The sequence below is a fragment of the Nelusetta ayraudi genome, unplaced genomic scaffold (assembly GCF_046127955.1).
Source record: "Nelusetta ayraudi isolate G7.1 ecotype Tasmania unplaced genomic scaffold, CSIRO-AGI_Nayr_v1 ptg000147l, whole genome shotgun sequence".
Classification (NCBI taxonomy): Eukaryota; Metazoa; Chordata; class Actinopteri; order Tetraodontiformes; family Monacanthidae; genus Nelusetta; species Nelusetta ayraudi.
In genome coordinates this window covers 3,190-25,112 of record NW_027466197.1, presented here as the reverse complement: position 1 = coordinate 25,112, position 21,923 = coordinate 3,190, and the positions used below count along the sequence as shown (strand labels likewise).

General features: G+C 49.5%; 1 protein-coding gene across 1 annotated transcript; it reads left to right on the top strand.

Moving 5' to 3' along the window:
* Positions 1-727: 727 nt before the first annotated feature.
* LOC142879871 (F-BAR domain only protein 2-like) lies at positions 728-21,121 on the top strand. The gene is made up of 8 exons (XM_076013400.1): positions 728-920; positions 7,927-8,018; positions 10,702-10,776; positions 10,913-11,054; positions 12,974-13,126; positions 13,421-13,525; positions 14,757-14,855; positions 20,963-21,121. The coding sequence occupies exons 1-8, from the start codon at positions 888-890 to the stop codon at positions 21,119-21,121; spliced, it is 858 nt and encodes a 285-aa protein (XP_075869515.1). The 5' UTR covers positions 728-887.
* The last annotated feature ends 802 nt before the right edge of the window (positions 21,122-21,923 follow it).

Genomic DNA, 21,923 nt, shown 5'->3' with positions numbered 1-21,923 from the left:
GTTTTTTTTAATAAGCTGCTGATTTAAAAAAAAAAAAAAAAAAAAAAAAGTAATAACTTTTGGGGCCACCAAATATTTTGACTCATGCAAAGAATCTATATTGTACTGTAGTAATTTTGTAATCTTTGTAAGATGATATAGTGGATGTGACTGGTTACCATTGCTTGAATCTGTACATTGTTCCAATAAATTGTTTACATTAATGCCGGTGGTGTTGCATTTTCTTCCACGCGCTTCCACATGCACCCAATTTTAGGATTTAAAATATAAGATTATGTAAGAATTTAAATTGGTTTTTGAAATGTAAATATTTTTGTTTTCCCAGTTTGTGTAGTACTCCATACACAAAGGCAATTCCTTGTGGTTTCCATTTTGAAAATGTCTACGGAGATATATAGAGTAGACGGAATGATATTTTGGCTGTGTATGTTTTTTGATAAGGTAAATAACACATTAATTCCTCAGTAGTGAAAACACTAAGATCCATCAGAATTTTCTAGAACTCCATCAAAGGACAAATGTATTGTGTGCTCTGAGCAGTTGCATCATATTCACTCTTTGATATTTACGAGGAGCACATGAAGGCAGCATTCGACCTCTTGACAGTCTGCCTCGGTACGTGTTTTTTCTACTACCCACCATTGGGGGCGCTGTTTCACCCGTCACAAGTCGGAGCAGACAGTCTTGAGCGAGTCCAACGAAGTGGAGGTGGAGTCTAGGTGGGGAGGGAGGAGAAGAAAGGGGAGAGGAGGAAAACGGGGAAAGGCAGACAAGAACAGAAACGGGGGAGGACGGTGGATATATATATATATATATTATTTTTTTTTACCTCGTAAAAGTTGCATAATAACCAATTCAAGAGGAGCGACAAGGAGGAACGTAACAAGATGATAACGCCCTATTTTCTGGAGAATTTCTGGGTAGGTCGCGCTTTTAAACTGCAGCTTTTCACACCCGGCGCTATTCCTTATTATTCTTCTGCTGTGTTCCCTCCCGACCACAGTCGTGTCAGCCAGTAAACCGAGCGTTAACCACACGGCCGAAGCTCTCGTCTGCTTCCTGTGCTCGCTGCACCGAGGCAGCGGCGTCCGGCAGCGGCCAGACTTTGCAGTCAGCAGCCCGTCGGCCATGGTTCATTTTCTCGGCTGTTTAATGTCGCTACCCCGGGGTTTGGGCCTCTGTGAGGCGATCTAACTTGAAACATCGGAGGGTCCACCCCGGCTGCTACTAATTGGCCCTCTCAGGCTCGCTTGGAATGTTTATGGTGTGTTCCTGGAATGCTATTGGTCAGCGGCGTTGTCACTCACTCGCCTTCGGCCGTCCGCCTCAGTATTCTTCCGCCACGAAGTTTCAGTGAGAGGCCAGATGTTTAATAAGTTGGAGAGCTGATGAAAAAGTCGACAAATGAACCCTGCGACGTTGCCGACACATGCCTATTTTTTTATTTTATTTTATTTACGCCGTCCGCTGTGTGCTTTATTCACTTTTGTAGTCCGTTCTTTGTTCTGTTTACTAGCTAGGCGTGAGTTTCCTTCGCGCGACTTGACGTGGCTGGGATATAGCAGGTTGATAAGTGCAAGTCTTACTCACTGCATTTCCTCTTTCTGACTTTTGGCCATTCGGTGTGTTGTTGTTTTTGTTTTTGTTTTTTTAATTTTATTTCCCAGCCAATGAAAATATCGTCCAAACCATTCGGCTCCAGTTGAAAGGAAAACAACGTTGACCTAAAACAACAGTCTTCAGGCATGTGTGTTGTCATACATTGCTTGTTTGTGTTTTGATGACAGAGTCGATATGTTGTCTCACACACAGTTGACTTGTTCCTCATTCACCTTGCATGATCTCTTGTACGACAAGAAACATCTTGAATTCATTTGTTCTGATAATCTGCTCAGCACTGGTTTTCCTCTGCTCCTTCAGGCTTTGGTTCCTGAGCCCCCCCCCCCCCCCACACACACACACACACACACACGATCGCCACATCTTTTTGGGGCTGATTTGTCGACGAAGTGACTTTAATCCTCCTCAGTATGTTCTCGTCTTCCCTTGGGTGGGAAGCCTTGCCCTAGTTTCTTCAGCCTCAGCTGACCTCCGATCCAGGTGGCTGAGGCCTCTGGGGATCTTCTTTTGACGCCTGGTGGGTGTGACAGCAACCTTGCTGAATAACCACACTGTGAGCTTCAAAATACAGGGAGAAAGAAAATATTGTCAAGCCCTCAAGTCTCCGTTATTGACTAAAAGGCGAAGGAGGAGAGCGGGGTCGCTCCTGATTCGTCAATCTGCCCTTTGTGCGCCCCCGTCGGACCACAAGTGGATCTAGTGATGGGCGAAGATCAGCTGTGTGTTTGACATGCGGGACACGTGCGCACTTGGCATAAGGATGTGCATCCATTTCCCTTTGACTTGACTGCAAATCATCACCACACACACACACACACACACACACACACACACACACACACACACACAGAGGCACGAGAGGCTGTCAGCGATACATACCTTAGCAGTGCAATTACACACACCTTTGTCCATGAAGGACCTTGCGCTGCTTTGTTCATTCCCTGACATGTAATCACATTGTGGATCTTCGGCGCCTTAGCAAACAAGTTCTGTAGGAATTAAATGTCGCATACTCAAGTTTACCGCCGTGTTACTTCCCACTGTCAGAGGGTTTTTCTTTCTTCCCTCAAAACCGGTTGCGGGTTCTGCCACTTCCTCTGACTAGCGCTCTCTGCACAGCTCAGACGCCTATTTCCCCTTTTCTTTGTTTTTCTCCTTACATTGTACTTTCGCCAGTTCCCTGAGGTCTGATTCAAAATACCTTTTAATGTGTTACGAGATGTTACCGAAATGCCCCAGCTAGCCAGCCAGCTAGCTGACTGTAGACCGGGTTAATGAGTGCAGTGAGTTGCTCACCTATTGTTTTTGCCTGTGGAGTTCAATTTAACGTGGAATGCGTTAGCATGTAGCCTCCAGCATATCATGGGAAAATCAGACGGCTGTGATAAGCAAACATTGCTGATGCGGCAGGCCAACGGCCCCGGCGTGGCCTTCTTTCTCTCCGCCGTGTTGCTTTTTCATTTTGGCCTGCGAGTGCGTACGTGTGGTCAATCGGTTCTCGCACAGCTGACTGTGAGCAAGTTGTCATCAGATGTCTTAAGTGTTGCAAATAAATGAGGCAAAGAGTGACGGGGACGAACAGTGAAGAAACGCTTTTTCTTTTCTTTTTTTTTGCCTCTTGCCGGCCTCGCTTTCAAGAGAAAACCGCGAAAGCACAGTGTTGCTCGACAATGGCTTGTGTTGTCGTTGTCGTTGTTGTTGTTGCTGCTAAATGCTCTTTAAATGCCTGTGTCTCCCAGCAGTGACAGGTCTCTAGCGCCCGGGGGGGGACCTTTTAACTTGGTGAGCCGCAGCGAGTTCTGCAATTTGACAGGTGGGTTTTGGTGACCCACCTGACCCACCATATAAAGAAATATATCATGAGATGTGCAGAAAACATATGGTTTAATGTTATTGAAAGGGAAGAAAAGCATTACAACAAAATATGTGTCTCTAGCTCTTTTCTGAAATTGCTCGGAAAACACTGATAAGAATTTATGAAGTTCAGCTATTTTATGACTTGACTATGAATAAACAAATTTTGTGCCGTGCCGGATTGAAAAGCTTGACGGGCCGCGTATAGCCCCCGGGCCTTAGCTTGCCCATGCCAGCCAGCCCTGGCCTCTGAGTGAGCGTCCCGCAAATGTCTGCGCTTCACTCAGTGTCCTCGCGCACGCTCATTGAAAGAGCGCGCCTCACTTTGTGATGTCAGGAAGGGCGCCGACGCCTCTTCTAGCGCAATGACGACAGTGTTGGGAAGAAACTCCGGAAAATCCACTGCTGTTTCAGCAAAGTTTCCCAACGCGGAGACGACTTGCGTCAACGCGTTGGCAACTTCTGGTTTCGATCCGTCCCTGCTGTGTTTGCCGTCTTCGGCCCTCCAAAGGCTTTGCTTCTCTTTAACAACAACAACAACAACAACAACAACGACAGCAACAACTCTCTGCCACGTGAGCTGGCGGAGGCAGTGGGAGGATCACATACGAGGGAATTGATCCTAAAAGTAATAATTTAGCAGAGAGCGTTTTTCGTGTTTGCCCACTAACACACTCTGGACATCCCTGATGACATGTGGCGGTCAAGGCTCCTCCCACTGTGGCTGTTTGCACCACAAACAGAAGCCCCGGCCGACCGCAGTGCAGCTCAAGTCCAATGCGATGGCTTTTTTTTTTTTTACGACGCGGTCATGTGACAGAGGGCAGCCGCTGATGATGTCATCCCCGCTGCCTGACCGCTCTGTGTTGGCTGCACTCTAGGGGTCTGGCCACGGTGACCCGTGTGTGTGTGTGTGTGTGTGTGTGTGTGTGTGTGTGTGTGTGTGTGTGTATTCTTCAGTCTAAAGCAGGGATGGGCAAACTTTTTGACCCATGGGCCACCATGGCTTCTACACTTTGCCAGAGGGGCCGGAGCAGCAGCAGATGGATGGAGTGTTTTGGTGACCCACCTGGTAGGAGATAGAAATATATCCTGGGATTTTACGCTGAAAGGATTGACGGACGGCTATTTTATGACTTTTACTGACATCATTTCGTCAAGTTCGGCGGTCTGGATTAAAAAGCTTAATGGGCCATGCATGGCCCGACCATAATGGATAGATAGATGGAGAGATAGATGGAGAGATAGATGGAGAGATGGATACTTTATTTGTCCCAGTAGGGAAATCATTGGATCCAGCCGCTCATATAAAATGCATGAAAGACACACAACAACATCATCACATGTAAGCACATACAACAAGTCAAATACATTAAGAAGTGCAAGTGGGGGAGCTATGAGGAGTTGTACAGTCTGATAGCTGAGGGGATGAAGGATCGTTTGGCCTCCCCTGGTCCGACTCTGCTCTCGACTGCTTCTGCCTGATCGGAACATCCTCCCGTTTCCGCCGACTTTGTTCTCGGTGCTATTTCACGGTTCGTACTAAAGCGTCGCACAGAACGTATGAAGTCCGTCGTGAAGGTCGTGACCTCAGTGTTCTCGGCTGCTGCTTTGTTTCACGCTCTCTTTCAGAATCAGGCCCACTATTGTAACCTGACTAAGCCCCCCCCCACCCCTTCTCCCTCTGTTCCTGTGTTCCTGTGTTTGTTTTTATTTTCCTTCTCTTTTTTTGTATTGAGAGGTGTCACATTCAGCACAGGCCCGGCACAGAGTGGACTCTCATCCTGTTGCCGCTCTGCTCTGTTTGTGTTCAGCGCTGCCGGGCCCCTTATCCACCTTTCTCTTTTCCTCTCATCTCCTGGTTTCCTCGACTCTTCCCGCCTCCTGCCCCTCGAGCGCTGGCGATGCCGTCAACCGTCGCCGTCCATTTGCTTTGTCGATCAGGTGTGAAGAGTTTTTGATCCGGATATCTGGACCTTTGGTCCCGGTCGCTGCGGGAACCACAGGGCTAATAAAAGTTCTTAAAATCTGCCGCGTAACGGAAAAAAAAACCAACTCTTTTTTTAAAAATGTATCCTTATCTATTATCTATTTTCTATCTTTATCTACTTTTATTTTGTTGTTGTTGTTATTTTATTTCTCCTATGAGAGAGGTGGGTCGGAGCAGGGCGCCACCCCCCAGTAAGACCATCACATGTGATGCCTGATGAAGGTCTCTTGACCGACATGTTGCAGTAAGAAGCAAAGGAAGCGAGTCGAGCAGTGTGCGGGAGCTTTTTTTCTATTTTGGTCCTATGAATATTTGAATTTGAATTCAATTTGAATATTGCAGCCGTTTCTTGTTCATGTACGCATTGATAGTGGCCTTCACTTCTTTTGCTTGCTCCAGCTCTCAGAATGCACGCCGTTTCTGAAAAGCAGCCGTTTGTGATGTCACAAGGGGCTTTTTTCCCCCTCCCCCCCCCCTTTTTTCTGTCTTTTTTTCCTTTTTTCTTGTTTTTTTGTCGATGGCTTTCATATCGCCGACGTTGTTGAGCAAGGCGGTCGCTCCGTTTAAAAAAATAAACATTAAAAGTCCAAGATGTGAGACGTGGTGTCGGCCCGGGCGGCGCTGACGCTGCATCCTGCGGTTCAAACTGCTGACGCCGCTGGACTCCAGGAACCAGGAAGTATCTGCGAGGCTGCCGGGTCGAAGCTCCGCCGAGCCCGAGAGCAAACATTCGGGGAAGAGCCGGCCTCAGCCGTGTCGCAATGACGGCCCAGAACCTCTTTTGTGTGCGTCTGCTGATTTCAGTCGGTTCCTAACGATTTTCCAAGAACGACGCCGCCGCAGAAAAAGAAGCAGCCGCGTTTGTGTCCGACTCTGAAGCGGACCTGCACCCTAACCCACACACACACACACACACACGGCCCATATGGCCTGTGCAATGAGGTGTGTGTCATGCCTCATTCTGCTGCACATGTGGATCACATCAGGGCGAGTCGACCCCAGAGGTCACACATTGGGAGCGGTCACGTTTCAAAACAATAATGTGCCACACATTCAAATTCAGATTTGAACTTTGTCTTTTTAATTCATCGTTCAGTTATTTAGAACAATTAGACATTTTTTTATTCATAGTAATACAATGTCAAGTTATTTCATTCATCTTTAATCCACATGTTTTCATTGAAGATTTATTTATTTTTTCTCTCAAATAACTGATGATGATGACCAACCTTGCAGTCAACGGGTGGTCACAGAGGGGAACTTGTGGCAGGACGAATGTATAAGTGTGAATGCAGATGATGTAAACACCTGGTCTGCATGTCTCAGTCCAAAGAGTAATACAAGAAGAACAAACGCCTTTACCTCCCACCTCCTCCTTGGATTTTTAATCAATTTGTAATTTGACCCATTTTGTTCCGGACTGTGATTGGCGCTGACGAGCGCAGCCTGTCGGCTGCAGGATTCGTGCGGCGGTTGCAACGGCGGCTTATCTGAGCCTCGGTATTTCCAGGCCCCGACACGCTGCACTCAGGTCACTCTGCGGCGGCGGCGGCAGCGGCGGGCGTCGAGTGCGACGGCGGCAGCTCACAGCGAAAACTGTGGGAGCGGAGCAGGAGTGTGTGCCGCTGCTTCTAAACGCTGTCGCCGACTGCACAGCGCCGACGTGCACGCCTACGCTTTTAATCTGCAGGTTTGCCTCCTGGGACGGCCCGCCCTCCTGTTTGACTTGGGGGTGATTGATTGACTTTTTGCTAACGCCAGGTAGAGGCGGTTGCCTTTGTACAGGCCTACGGGTTCAAGGTCCCATGTTCACTGCAGCAACATTTTATCCACAATAATTTGTCTCTCCGTCCAAAAATAATTCATAGTGATATTTTTTTTTTTAGCAGACAATTTTCCTCGTGCGACATGAACCGGCAGCTCTGCAAGCCAGGTGCTTTGAACTGATCAGACAGTGGATAATATAGAAAAGTATGAATCTTTTACACTTGCATGCATGTTTTATACTGGATTTGCCCATCTGTGGTGGAGAGATCTCCTGGTAAAATACATTCTTGGATCCAGCCTAGAATATCAAAACCATTCCCGGCAGTTTGGATCCGACAAGTGGCTTTAATTATTCAGAGGCGTATTTGCATTTTTTAAAGCGTCGCTGCAACCGAACACCGCTACGCAGTGGCATGGTTACACAAAAACACACCAAGAGACGGACGGTGGCGCGGACCGGCTTCCTCTTCCACCCAGAATCTAGACTATCGGGGTTTCCATCTCGCTATTGTCCATGTGCGTGGCTAAGATGAGCATGGTTGACCAGAGGCTGCTGCAGATGCAGCTGGACAGCATGCAGACAGCGAGGGCGCTGCTGGAGAAGGCCTTCGCGGTAGAATCCGGGCCGCTGTGGGTCGCTGACGATTGGACGATGGTTTCGGTGGTTGATCTCTTTTTTTCTAACTTCTCCGCAGGGTGAAAAAAACAATGGCTTCGACGTGCTGTACCACAACATGAAGCACGGCCAGATATCCTCCAAGGAGCTGACGGACTTCATCAGAGAGAGGTGAGGAGCTTGTGTTGTGCTGTGTTGTGTTGTGTTTGCTGGTGGTGAGTCACCGGACCGCTGATCTGTCAGGCCCGGCCAGACCTTGCGGTTTTCCCACCAGAGTTCAAGTCTACCACAGAGTCGGCCTGCTCTACTTTTTTTTTCTATTGTGTTGAGTTTGTGGCAACGCCCAGTTGCTTTTGCTGCAAGAGCTCCTGCATGCCTGATGGCTGCAGTCATCGCCCACCTCGCCAGTGTGCCTACACGAAGGCTGCTACATGCTGGCAACCACTTTCCCCTTTATAAATAGGCGGACGTGGCCCAAATAAAAAAAAGGTCCCAGAATCGGTGGGCGGAGTAAGGTCAAGCGTAAGACGTGTCCTGAAATAGAAACAACGCTGGTTTCGATATCATGTGTGTCAGTATTTTAAACGCTGAGCGGTTTCACTCACCCACTGAAACTGCAAAACACTTCGGCAGACGCGGTTTGTCCCCTCGGGGTTTTAACAGAAGCGCGTTGAGACGCTGCCTGCCGCGTCGTCAACGAGAGGTCGATCTGGATGTTACGCAATGCCGCTAAGAAAGAAAGAGAGAGAGGCTGGAGACCTTTCATCACCTCCCAATCATGTATGACACACTTGAAATCGCCCGCAGCGTTGAAACGCGATCCCCTTTCGAAGGGCGTCACATTTAGCCCCGTGTTTACAGCTCTCCTGCCCAAACATTGCCTCACCGCTTCAAGCGGAACCTGTGTGTTGTTGTTCCTGCCTTCTGTTTGGGGAGAAAAGGGGTCGTCCTCTTGGTGGTGGTCTCGGCAGATGGAATGAACACCTGGCGCGGGTGGCGAAATAACAACAACGGCTGGTGTGCAGTAGTGCAGTAGTGCAGTAGTGAGACTGTACTAGAGGTGTGTGTTTCTGACTCAGCCAATCGGACTCTTGTGGCTCGCGCGATGCTTAACAAAATGAGAATAAAACAGTAAATTTGTAACTTTTTTATTTGGAAACAACTACGCAGTATTGAGATTATGTGAGTATGTATTTCTATAGTATATAGAAAGCTTAACAGGCCATATGCAGCCCGTTTGGCTTCCTAATCCGGCCTGCCAAACCTGAAGAAATGATATTAATAGTAAGTCATAAAATGGCTGTATGTCATCCATTTTTCAGTGTTATTTACAAGAGTCATTTCAATAAAGAGTTAAATACCATGGGGCTTCAGAAACACATATTTTGTGATACGCTTTTGTTCATTTTCAGTAGACATTAAACAACATGTTTTCTACTTCCGGCCCCCTCGCTCACATTTTAGAACACATTGTGTCCCGCCAGTCAAAAGGTTTGCCCACCCCTGGCCTAGTTATCTTAGTGGACAGTGGACACATGTATTCCGCTTATTGTATTGTTAATCATGTTTGGCAGAGCTGATTGAAGAATTTCTGTCCTGAACCAGTATTGCTGGAGAGTGTATGTGTATGTGTTTACACCAAAGTTTGTCTGTCGCGATATAAATGTTTAATAAGAAAAAGTTTAAAAACAAACAAACAAACAAACAAAAAAACAATAAATATTAAATAAATTAGCTTCTGTCTCCTTTACGTTTCAGGGGAAAATATGCCAGGCTTCTCCTAAATTCTGCACTCTGGCTCCCTCTAGTGGACAGCGGCGCTCGGTACAATGTGGTGGCGCCTTCTGCCCCGGGTTCTCTCTCGACGAAAGCGGTGCTCCAGTTTTGATACACGTCCATTTGCTCCACATGCATTGGCGTGACCATGAGCCGTCGAAGCCCAAACTACTTTAAGAGCTCCTCTGGCCGTGTTTAGACCAGCGGACGTGTAAAAATAGCTCACTTTTTCAAAGCGAAGGTGAGAATGGAACCCCCTGCTGTGCAGCTGAAGCGTGACACAGAGTGGTGTCACGCTGTGTGTTTCTGTTTTCGTACAGGTAGTTGTGGTGTGTGTGTGTGTGTGTGTGTGTGTGTGTGTGTGTGTGTGTGTGTGTGTGTGTGTGTGTGTGCGCGTGTGTGCGTGCGCGCGCGGTTTTTAATGGAAGCGTAAGCCTGTGTGCGTGCGGGCTCGTAGACATTTGTCCCGTTCCCCCCTGGCTGACCCGGTTCCTGCGGAGGAAGGGCAGAGAGGCGCGGAGATGCTGCCTGAATGCGAGATGCATAATTTAGGCTTCTTGAACGCAGCAAGCGAGGGAGGCGAGGGTCGCTGCGCTGCAGAAGGGAGTGGGGGGGTGGTGGTGGTGGTGGTGGTGGTGGTGGTGGGGGGGGGGGTTAAAAAGGATTTGTAACATCAACGACCCCCGAAAACCGTCGTGGATTTTTTTTATTTTATTTTTTTTGCTATTTCTGTCACCGCCAGTGTGGAGGTGTTGACGCGTCTTCCCACGATGCACTGTTAGAATGCTTAGAAAGCTAAAAGCATTCATTTGTGGATATGTGGAGCTTTCTGTGACGTCACAAAGGGTGCTGATAACCCCTCATGCTAATAATAACCCACTGCCAGGTGTCTGTACCTGTGTTTTTGCTTGAGTGTTTTGTTTTTGTCATTGATTTTTAGCAGGAACCAAGCAAAGTACTCCTGTGCTCCTTGGGAGCCTGGGAGGGGGAAAAGAAATCGACATTCTGCCTGTTTTAAGTTCACTTTTCTCCACCTTGTGTCTCCATCACCTCCGTCAACTCACGTTGCTCTCTTCAGGAGCACCATCGAGGAGACGTACGCGAGGTCCATGACCAAACTTGCCAAGTCAGCGGGAAACTTTTCTCAGCTCGGGTGAGTCCAAACACGCCTCGACCCTCTGCATGATGCATGAGGTGTGAAATCTCCCTTTTGGGCTGGCTGCTGAGGTGTCTCTCCTCCTCCTCTTCCTCCTCCTCCTCCTCCTCCTCCTCCTCCCCTGTCATCCCAGGACTTTTGCTCCAGTGTGGGATGTGTTCAAGAGCTCAACAGAGAAGCTGGCGAGCTGTCACATGGAGCTCGTGAGAAAACTACAGGAACTCATCAAAGATGTGCAGAAGTACGTGGAGGAGCAGGCCAAAGCACATAAGAAGGTGAGGAACGACACGTGGAACTCAGTTACATCCCTGAAACGAGTCCGTCCTGTCATTCTTCCATTCTTCCTGCCAGTTCAGGATGTAACAGCCCCATGCTGCAATGGGAAGAATACACATTTGCTGCATGTTTGGAGAAGAGGTTCATGAAATAGGTCTGCAGTTTGTGGTACTGGTGCGCCCTGGCCTGGCAGTAAACTGTAAACAAAATGTTTGTTCTGCTGCAATACATATTCTGCCAGTAACAATGTGTGCTAGAACCCATGTCCAGAAGTACATTTTCCCCAGGAAAAATGCACAATTACAGATCCTGAAAACGACCCCTGACCCTCAACCGAATAGAAATGCTGACTCTTGCAACGTTCTGACCACCTCGCCCCACTATCTCCTCCTTGCCCCGCGTCCACGCCCTCGACGTGTATCTCGGGCGTCCAGCCACACAACAAACTGAAAAAAACAAAACACACACACACAAAAAAAACAAGCAAACAGAGCTCCACATTATTCATTCAGTAAAACAAAGCGGCCAATTACACTTCCTCCCTGTGATTTTCCCACGCCGGCTGCCTCGCTTTGTGTGTCTTGGCCAAGTGGCAGATGCAGCACATAGTGCAGTTGCAAGGCAGGCAGGGGTGATGGAAAAACAAACAGCCGTCCTGCAGCGGCAGCTCCAAGCTCGTGCATTATTGGGCGGGGGGGTGGGGGGGTTCAGCGGCGCTGCTCCCCTCCCCATGTTTACGTTACATGATAACTGCGTCGTAATGAGCGACGGCGGCAGCTTCGGTGATGATGATGATGATGATGATGATGACGATGATGATAGGCAAAACAAATGAGCAAACTTGCTGTGTGGCCCGTGAGACTTGCAGCGACTCTCCCGAATCGGTTGCATTATCTTTGAATGTGTCTCCAGTACATTGAGGTGACGAGCTGAAGAAAACAGTTCAGTTCTGGAGCTCAGCAACGACCACTGCTGTCAAAACAGTTCATCTGTGTGTTTCTGGTGCTGCGCCTTCAACACAAGGCACTCTGTTTTGCAAAAGGACCTCTGTCCTTACAGAAATGTGCCCGTCTTTCTTCTTCTTCTTCTTCTTAAATAAAAGGTTTCCAGACAAATAGCCTCTTATGTGAACCACAGATTTTCCCGAGACAGCTCCGGGGCCGAGTGATGAGGGAGGCTTGCATTCATTGTTTGCCACGCTGTTCTTACGCCCCCGTTTACACGGATATGGGGTTTCTCTGAAAACATAGGAATACATGTGCTTGGGTCTTGCGTTTACACAAGTCCGGTGTTTTCACTGGAACCGCACTTTTTTTTTTCGAAAACGCTCCTGAGGGAGGACAAATTTGACAACGCCAGCTTGCCCGGATTCGTGTAAACGCCGAAGTCACAGCTGTAAACCCCTAACCCTTAACTGTGAACCCCTGGTTGAGGCAGGAAACCTAAATGACCAGAACGTTAGCGAACTTTTACTTCCCAGTCAACCTTAACATGGGCCTTGTAAGAATTTGTGTTGTGAAGTAACTCGAAGCAGAAGTTCATCTTTGTCGTTTATCCGCACCGTCTTCTCACGAGCGATCCTTCGTTCGGTTCTCAGTGGCGCTAACGTTAGCGAGGCTAGCTTCTGCTGGCGGCGCGCTTCAGGTGTTCTTCTTCTTCTTCTTCTTCTTCCGCATTCAGGGAGCAAAGTTGCGGCGCCACACCAGGCCGGGCATAGGTACTACGTCGTTTTCATTCGTTCCAGCGTACCCGTTTTTTGTTTTTTTTTTAATGCGGCTTCGAGTAAAAGCATTTCTTTCTTTAGAGTGTTTTCGAAAATGTGCGGTTTCAAAAAAAAAAAAAATCTGTGTCCATGTAAACGGCCCCTTAGCTGATTTTAGAAGCATTTCTGTATTTATTTGTGTGTCTGTCCCGGCAGACAAAAGAAGAGGTGGCGTCCACGCTGGAGGCCGTGCAGAACATCCAGACCACCACCCAGGCCCTGCACAAATCCAAGGAGATCTACAACACCAAAACGGTGGAGCAGGAGCGCCTGCGCAAAGAGGGGGCCACCCAGAGAGACGTGGACAAGGTCTGTTGGCCAGGGGATAGGAGAAGGTGGTGTGTGGCGGGGGGGTGCACACTTTGCACGTACGCACAAGCCCGCGTAATCACGGCGCGGTAATAAGGCATGAAGGGGGGGCGCCGAAACTCGAACCCCCCCCCCCCCCACTCCCCCCACCCTCCACGAAACGCTTCTCGCTGATCCTCCACTCGAGCGGAGGGAGAAAACAAAAGCGGGTGGGGGGGGGGGGGCGGGGGTCCCCGTTGTGTAAATCCGTACACTGATGATAGCCATTTGTCTGGCTGTTTACGTTTTTTGCAGGCTGGGGTGAAGGCCAAGAAGGCGACGGAGAGCTACAAGTCGTTTGTGGAGAAGTACGCCGCGGCCAAGTCCGAGTTCGAACAGAAGATGGCGGAGACAGCGCAGGTATGGCCGCAGTTCCAGTTAGCTTGCTAGTCACTCTCCTTTGCACACACGCCCCCCCCACCCCCCCACCCCCCCCCATTCCTAGCGGTGCAGGATAGTTTATTGCATTGGGTATACTCTAATTCACTTCCAACCCCCCCCCAACAGACACACATCTGTCACATCTACACATCTGTCCAGTCGCTGCTACCTCTAAACAACAACAACAACAACAACAACAACAACAAATAAAGTTTCAGCAATCAGTTGCAAAATAGTGGTGCAAACACAAGTAGATTCTCTGTCGCGGCACTGAAGCAATGGCCGACTCTCAAGCAGATCAGAACATGAAAGATCATTTTAATCACACTTTAAACAGGACAGTGAGCCTTGGGACAAGAAAACAGAGCGACACGTAGTTTCTAGTGGTAGTACGGTAATTTGGAACCTTTCCCAGTGGTTATGCAGCGCATACCTGGCGACACCACTTGCCCCCCCCCCCTCTTCATTCCAGTCGCTGCAACGTTACTGCTCCACCACACCGGCATTGCGATTTCGGGAGAAGGTGGGGGGGGTCCTGGGGGGGGCGGGGGGAGAGAGAGACTGCACACGTGGACGCAAGTTGTAAACAGTAAACACATGTGCCTCGACATGTGTGTCCCCTCTGTCTGAGCGTGTGTTGGTGGGCGTGTCCTCCGCGCGGCCAGCGTCAACACTTGGCGTTCGTCAGCGCCTTTGCGCGCGCAGGAGCGTAAAGTTTGTGCGTGGTGCGGTGGGAAAAGGCCGCCCCCCCCTCCTTCAGCCTCGAAACCTTGTTTCCTGCCTCACGACTGTTTGTGTTGTGCGCTCATTGGCCCTGGTCACCACCAGGAGCCCCGGTGAACACAAGCGTTGTGCTCGGATGGGCCCCGCTCAAAGCCAGAGAATTAACATGGACGTACACGTAGTAACGCAGTAATTGGTAGCTTATGTGTGTGATTGTGTGTTGGTGGCTTTGGGAGTTGTGTCCCTGTGGCTGCGTGTCAGCACTTTTGACCACCCAAACAGACAAGGAAGTGGAAAAGGGGCAGAAAAGGGAAGTGATCCTTCGAGGACCACACACACACACACACACACACACACACACACACACCACACACACACACACACACCACACACACGCTGGTGTTTCTCATTTCACTAATTCTGCTTCGTTCAAAGCCACTTTCACGCTGATCTCACTCGCTCAATTTCCTTCTTTTCTCCCCCGCAGAAATTCCAGGACATCGAAGAGAGCCACATCGTCCACATGAAGGAGATCATCCGGCTGTACTCGCAGTCCGTCGACGAGACGCACGTCCAGATCGGAGAGGTGAGCGTGACGCGGAGAGCGTCTGGTTGACCCGCCAATTAATGCCCCCGCTTTGATCCCTCTAATGGTCTTGACCGAGAACCAGGAAGTGTCCCATACATCCCCGTATGCCCGGTAATCAAAAACTGATGAAGGACCCCCCCACACACACACTCCTGCCTCCCTTCCCTCAGCCCGCCTGCAAACACCTACAGAAGTCCCCGCCGTTTGCCAAATAACTGCGTCTGATCGTAAAAAGGTGCAGCGTGTTTCTCGGCCTTTCAAACACAATCCACGTCTCTATTAATCAGCCTTTCGCGTTAACCGGCCCGGGGATTTATTTATCCAACAATCATACTTACCCAGCGCCGCACGGGACCGGGCCAGGGGGAGCGCCCCGGCTTGTTCCGGCCTGCAGAGGGCGCTGCCGCTCCACGGCCAGGGGTCCCGGCGGCTGGTGCGGTAACTCGGAAGGAATGCGGAGACGGCCGAGCGCTGTTACTCGGCCCTCAGGAGTTCCTGAAGATGGGCAGCGCTACAGCCACAATCAGAACACGGAGCTGGCCGGGGCTCCTTCCAAGCCACATAAACACAGTCCGGCTAATTGTGATTGGTGATTAAACGCCACCCTCAGCGCAGGCGGCGGTGGAGAACCGAGGGGCCGTCTGGATTGTGTGAGATCTCAGGTGGTAAGAGGAGACCGCGAGGGAGGAAGACGCCGGTATCACACAAGAGATAGAATTCAATTTGTATACGTTAGACTAGAATAAAACTTTATTGTCATTGTGCCAGGCACAACAGAATTTCAGTGCAGTCCTCCTTGGAAAATAGTAATAAAAATCTGTAAAATAATAGACATGAACAATATAAAATAAAGTACACATAAAGTGATGTACTATAAATGCATTTAGAGTGCAGACAAAACAAAACAAACAAAAAAAAAGGTTACACATGTTCATGCCAACATGAGCAAAGCTCCAGCTCAGTTTCAGTCGAGAGACGCACAATGTAAAACACACACCTCGGGCATCCAGCCTGTCAGTTATGAAACTTTATGACTCATGTTAACTGGAAGCACTTCTTCTAATTTTTTTTTCCCTCTCTGAGCTTAATCCCATATGTTTCATCCCCCTAAACAGTTTCCAGGATGTTTGATGTATCCGCTCCTGCGAATTGCAGTTCGTTCCCGAAACGCCAGTCCTAATAATTTAAAATAGAGACAAAAAAAAAAAAAAGTTTTGACAGAAGCGAGCTCGCCAGCACTCCGAACCGCAACCTGAGGCCAGCGGCTTGCGGCCAAATTACAAGCTGCTATCATAATATACCATAATAGTCAGCGAACGTGCCAGAGGTCGATTTTTCTTATTTTTTTTCATTTTCTTTTTTTTTTTTGCAAAGAGCTGATTGGACGCCGATGAAGACGCCAGGGTTTGAAAGGAAAGAAAAACAGCAGGAGGAAATCATGTCATTTTATGAGAATTAAATAAAAGTAAGCAGAATTAAACAGTTAAATTAAGCAAATATGAACCACATCATTTCCATGTGAGCACTTCCCGTTCGGAGCAACATAAATAAATGGACGAGATGCTTGAGGAGCTGTCACAGGCTCGCCTGTTGAAATAACTCCACAGGAGAAGGGTTAGTGGCATCAGGCTTTCCCGACCAAGCACGCTGTGACCGGTACAGGGAAAACCTTTGAACGCTCACGCGTCGCCCGACTGCTCAGTGTCTCAATCACACACACAGGGGTGTGGGAGCCACGAACGTCGAACAGGCCAAACAACAATGTTTTGAGAGAAGCGCACGTTGGGAAAGTAATCCGTTGAACACTGCATTTCTTAAGAAGTGTCGGCACTCAACTCACTCTCACGTCGAAAAATCATATCATTTATTCTTTCGTTTTAAATCTGTTCCAAAAAGTTCTCCAAGTCATAAGTACATCCGAAGGAAAACAAAAAAACTCTTTTATGGCAACAGGAACTTAAATAATGTTGTCAAGAAGCTGCTTGTCAGCGCCGCTTCTTAACCAAACAGTTGGTATCTTCCATCTGCGCCGCCGTGTAAATCACGTAAACTATACGTGCACCTGACGCACACATCACGCCCTCTCAAGACAGGGAAAACAAACATTATTAGCAATACAATAAGCAGAATACACATGTCCACTCTCCACTAAGGTAACTAGGCCTACGAAAGTCATTCATTTAATGGCTGCGTCACCTCTCTCAAGAACCATATTGGGTGTAGCCAAAGACTTTTCTTCGCTTAGGGAATTTTATACGCATATTTGCGTCGTGCTTGGCGTGTACAGGAGAAATTCTCATTTTTGCGTCTCTTAATTGCGTCGCTTTGCCTATTTCCTTTCCTGACCGAACTTTACCACCTCGATCCCGTTCCGCTAACGCTAAGCACCACTCTGCCGTTTGCTTCCAAAGAAGAACTCTGCCAGCACTTGGCCTCGTGTCAGCGCTTTAGCATGTTAGCTGCCCGCTGCGTGTTTTAGAGACGGAAAAGAAAATGAATTACATGCTCGTACAAAGTGCGTGAGAGGGCCGTGGGTATGGGAACGGGCACACAGTGTAAGGCCTCCACCGTGCCGTCCGCTACGTGCGAGGGGCATAAATAGATAAATCCAATTGTAGCGGTTGATGATTTCTTTGTAGTACGCCGCCATAAATAAATGGATGTACTGTCTGGCAGACGCCACTTCCCTACTAGGAAGCAGAAGTTATCCGTCCATTAGATCTCAGTCTAATTTACTTATTCATGGCCCCGTGCACATTTGACTCGGGCTCTAAATAGTTTGGTCCCGTGCCGAGTCACTCGCTGCGTTTCCATCACAGGTTTTGGCAAAACATAAATGCAATGTTTCTAAAACTTCGATAGTAACTTGCAATTGTTTTACAAGTACAATTTAAAGGACGATTGCGATTTGCAGGCGTTTCCACTAAAAGGCGTGAAGCGCATAAGCCGTAACTCTCGTGAAAATCTCTTTCCGCCAGAATTTTCGTGAGATTTCTCGAGAGTTACGGTTGCTTTAGTTTGTTTACTTTTGTTTGCAATCAAGAATTGTCGTTATATTTTTCTCTGTGATTACTTATTCTGTCCCCTCCGTCCGTCCAAACCAAACAGGCCTTCTCACTTGAAGTGAACTGGTCACGTGACCCCGTACGTCACGTCCGCTGACGTGTAAATGCGAAAAAAAAGTGTTTCCATGACACTTGCAATGCACCTCTATATCGATAGGTCTGAAAAAACCACCTCAGGGGAGCGTAAAGACCTTTTAGTGATATTTGAGAGGTCTTCCGAAGTTTCGCCGTTTCCAATACCAGTTTTTTTATTGCGATATTTGGGTTTTGCGCAATTCTAGGTGTAATGGAAACGCAGCTACAGCCACTTCTGCCCTGAAGTAGCAGGGAAACAGCTGGCGTTTGTGGGGGGGGGGGGGATCAGCTTTACCTTTATATCGGATCAGTAATGGAGTTGCTGCGAGATGGTGTCGGTGTGGAGGGACTCGCCCTCCGCCTCATGTGACCTCTGACGGGGCGAGACGCTGGCGTTTACACTCTCAGACAGCAAACGGGACTTATGAACAGTGGGTGGGGGGGCCTTTGAACGAGGAGAGGTGAAGTGACAACCCACAAACCCACAGAGCAATTGGCAGTGGGCGTGGGTGTCGGTGGTGGGAGCCTGCAGGTGTCGGAATAACCGAGAGACGGCAGACCCGAGATTCTTCGATAAAAGACTCAAAGCAAAAACCCAAAGAGAGAAAGAACAGAATGCAGAGGGAAGACAGGAAGACACCTGATGGGGTTGTGCCCACGGTTCAGGCGAGGCAGAGTGGCGGTGGCGTGCTGCCCCTCCCCCGTCCCTCCTTGAACCCCTTCCTGCACACACACACACACACACACAGACACACACACACACACACACACAAGCTTTCAGCTCAGAGCAGAAGTGCAGGTGTGTCTACCAGGGTTGCGTGCTGTGTTTGTTTTTGTAAGTGAACATGTGTGTGTGTGTGTGTGTGTGTGTGTGTGTGTGTGTGTGTGTGGATCCCTTGAAGGCAGATGCATGTTTGGAGCATGTGGTGGAAAGTCTGCGTGGGATGAGTCTGCGTGTGTGTGTGTGCGTGCATGTGGGTGTGTACGTGTGAGCGGTGGTGAGTCGGGGTGGGGGATGGGGGGGGGGCACACAGGTCGTTGACCTCTGTCGTGGCAGCAGCACCTGACAGATCGCGTGCGCCGGCTCCGAGCGCACTTCCTCTCTTCCGCAGCATGTCTTGCTTTAGCCCCTCCCCCTTCTCCCCCCCCGCCACCCCCAACATACTCTTGCCAGGGCACAGAAGGCTAATGCACTCCACCTCACCACAGGGGCCCCGGGGGGCAGACACATATGTGTGTGAGTGTGTTTGTGTTTGATGCTAGAGCCGCTCTTTGCGCTGTACACTATCACGCACATCTAAATGGTTTGGTGAGATGGCAGTGAGCCGCTCGGCTGCACACACGGACAAACACACACACGGACAAACACACACACACACGGACGGGCACGCACACGCATGCACTCTCCCGTCATGCCTATACGTCGCGTTTGGCTTCCCCCTCGGTAAACACACAAGCACACATGCACATCCAAAACAAACAAGCAAACCAACGCCAGCCCCTCCTCTGATCCGACCCGTAGGGCTTGGGCCGGCCCGCGCTGCCAACAACAATGATTCAGGCTGACACAACAGAATGACAGTCAAGTAGAGTGCGCCCGCCTCCGCGGGGCACGGCGGCCATAAACACTGCGGTCCCCAACACGAGACGCGAGCCAAAAAAACAAACAAAAAAAAAAAAAAAAAAAAAAAAGGGGGGGGTGGAGGGGGGGCGGCCACCTCGCTCAGACGCCTTGATGGATCAAAGTGTCGTCGTTTTCTTCCCCCCCTCGTTCTGCTAAATCCCTCCTGTGCTGCGACAGAACCGAGGAAGTCATTGAGCGCTGTCTCTCGGCCGCTGTCTCTCGGCCGCTGCGTGGGAAATAGAGCAGCTGCGAATGGAACGTGAGCGAGACAAAGAATGCATTTAAAATGCTACTGCGCGCTAGCTAGCAGGCATTATTTACAATGTATGCGTGCCATCAAGTGTCCCCCACAATGTGACGTAACGAAGCGACGTGCAAAATCACCGTCACGAAGAGGGCGCGTTCAGATGCGTCATTCCTAGTTGTGCGTTTGTGTCGTGTTTCCGAAAGATTTTTGGGGAAAAGCCGCAACATTTGTGTGCGTCCGTTAACTGACTGTAGCCGTGTTCAGACTGCCGGCGGGAATCCCATTTTTTTTCTTTTCTTTAGCCCCTCCCGGTTGAAACCGGATGGCTCTCTTGTAGTCCGAACAGTCACAGATGACATCGAATCCTCCTTCGGGGGAGGTGGTTTGGATTTGAGAAGGAATGTGATTTGAATCAGATTCGCCCGCAGTCTGAACGCAGCCTGTGACGTGGGGATCGAAGTGAGTGGCAGTGAGCGTTGACCAACCTCGCTCCTGACAGATAATACCGCAGTGCCCAGTGTTGCTAAGTGACACACAAACTCAATGTGTAATAGAGAGCTAAAAAAACACAAATCCTGTTCGACTGTCAAATATGGCTTGCAAGTGATCACGGGCGACTGAACTCTTTTCTCCTTGAGGCGAGAACGCTCCCGCTACAGTTTGTCTTGATGTTAACTCAGAATGTCGTAGCCGTGTAACGTGTGTGCGCATCCTTGACGTTTTCCCTCGTCTTCGTCACCCCCAACTCTCCTCCAGGCACAATAAAAGCGATATAGCTAAAAAAAAAAAAAAATTTCCAACCATGTACGATTGCGATTTGCAGGCCGTAATTCTCGTAAAATCTCGTCCCGTACGTCACGTGACGTCCGTTGACGTGTACTTGTGAGAAATACCTCCATATTGATACGTCTGAAAGTGAGATTTATATATATATGTATATTTCTTTATATATGTATATATATTTGCGATATTTTTGGAAGTTTAGCTGTTTCCATGAGAAGTTTTAATGGCGATATTCATGTTTTGTGCAATTCTCGGGGGAGTGGAAACACAAGCTATTGTCTCTGCCAACGCTGCTGTTCTCGTCCTGCAGGTGCACCATGAATTTGTGAGGAACGTGGAGAACACCTCGGTGGAGGGTCTCATACAGAAGCTGTCTGAGAGCAAGGGAACGGGCAAGGAGCGGCCAGGTAAGGCCCACCCCACCCCCCACCCCCACCCTCACCCTCACCCCTGCTCTCACCCCCACTAGCAGCAGCGAGAGCCTTAAACGTTTTAATTTTAGCTCTTCATTTGAGTCGCGCGAAAGAATTAGCAGGACTGTTCGTGCGCGGTGGGGAGGAGGGTGGGGGAGGGGCCACGGAGAGGGGCAATTAGAGGGAGGAGGAGAGGGCCATCACAGCCAATCATAGTAATCTGCTGTAAAGGTAGGCAGGCTCGGCATTCCAGCGAGCATGTGACACATGGAGGGGGGGCGGGGGTTAGGGGTGGTGGTGGTGGTGGTTGGCGGGGGGGAGGAAGGAGGGCGGGGGGGGATTTATCGCCGCGCTTGCAGACTTAAGCAGGCAGAACCAACCTCTCGCTGGAGGTCACAGCTCAACAATGACTCCTGTGTAAACTTTGTCAATCAAGGGAGCGCTCGTCAGAGACCCTCCCCCACCCTCCCCCACTGTCTGGCTCCGCCCCCATCGTCTCCGCTCGTCACGTTCACGTCGGGGGGGAGCTCTTCCTCCTACCACCTCCTCCTCCTCATCGTCTTCCTCCTCCTCCTCCTTTCTCCTTCTCCTCCTCCTCCTCCTCCACCACGTTCTCCTGTTCCTCCTCCTCTTTCTCCTCGTCCTCCTCTTCCTCTTCTTCCTCCACCTCCTCCTCTTCCTCGTCTTTCTCCTCCTCCTCCTTCATCTCCTCCTCCTTCTCCTACCCCAACTTTTCCTTCTTGCTCCTTCTCCCACTTTTCCTCTTCATCCTCCCCCCCCCCCCCCCCCTTCCTCCTCCTCCTCCTCCTCCTCCTCCTCCTCCTCCGAGCATCTCTCTGGGACGTCCCGCCACGGCCG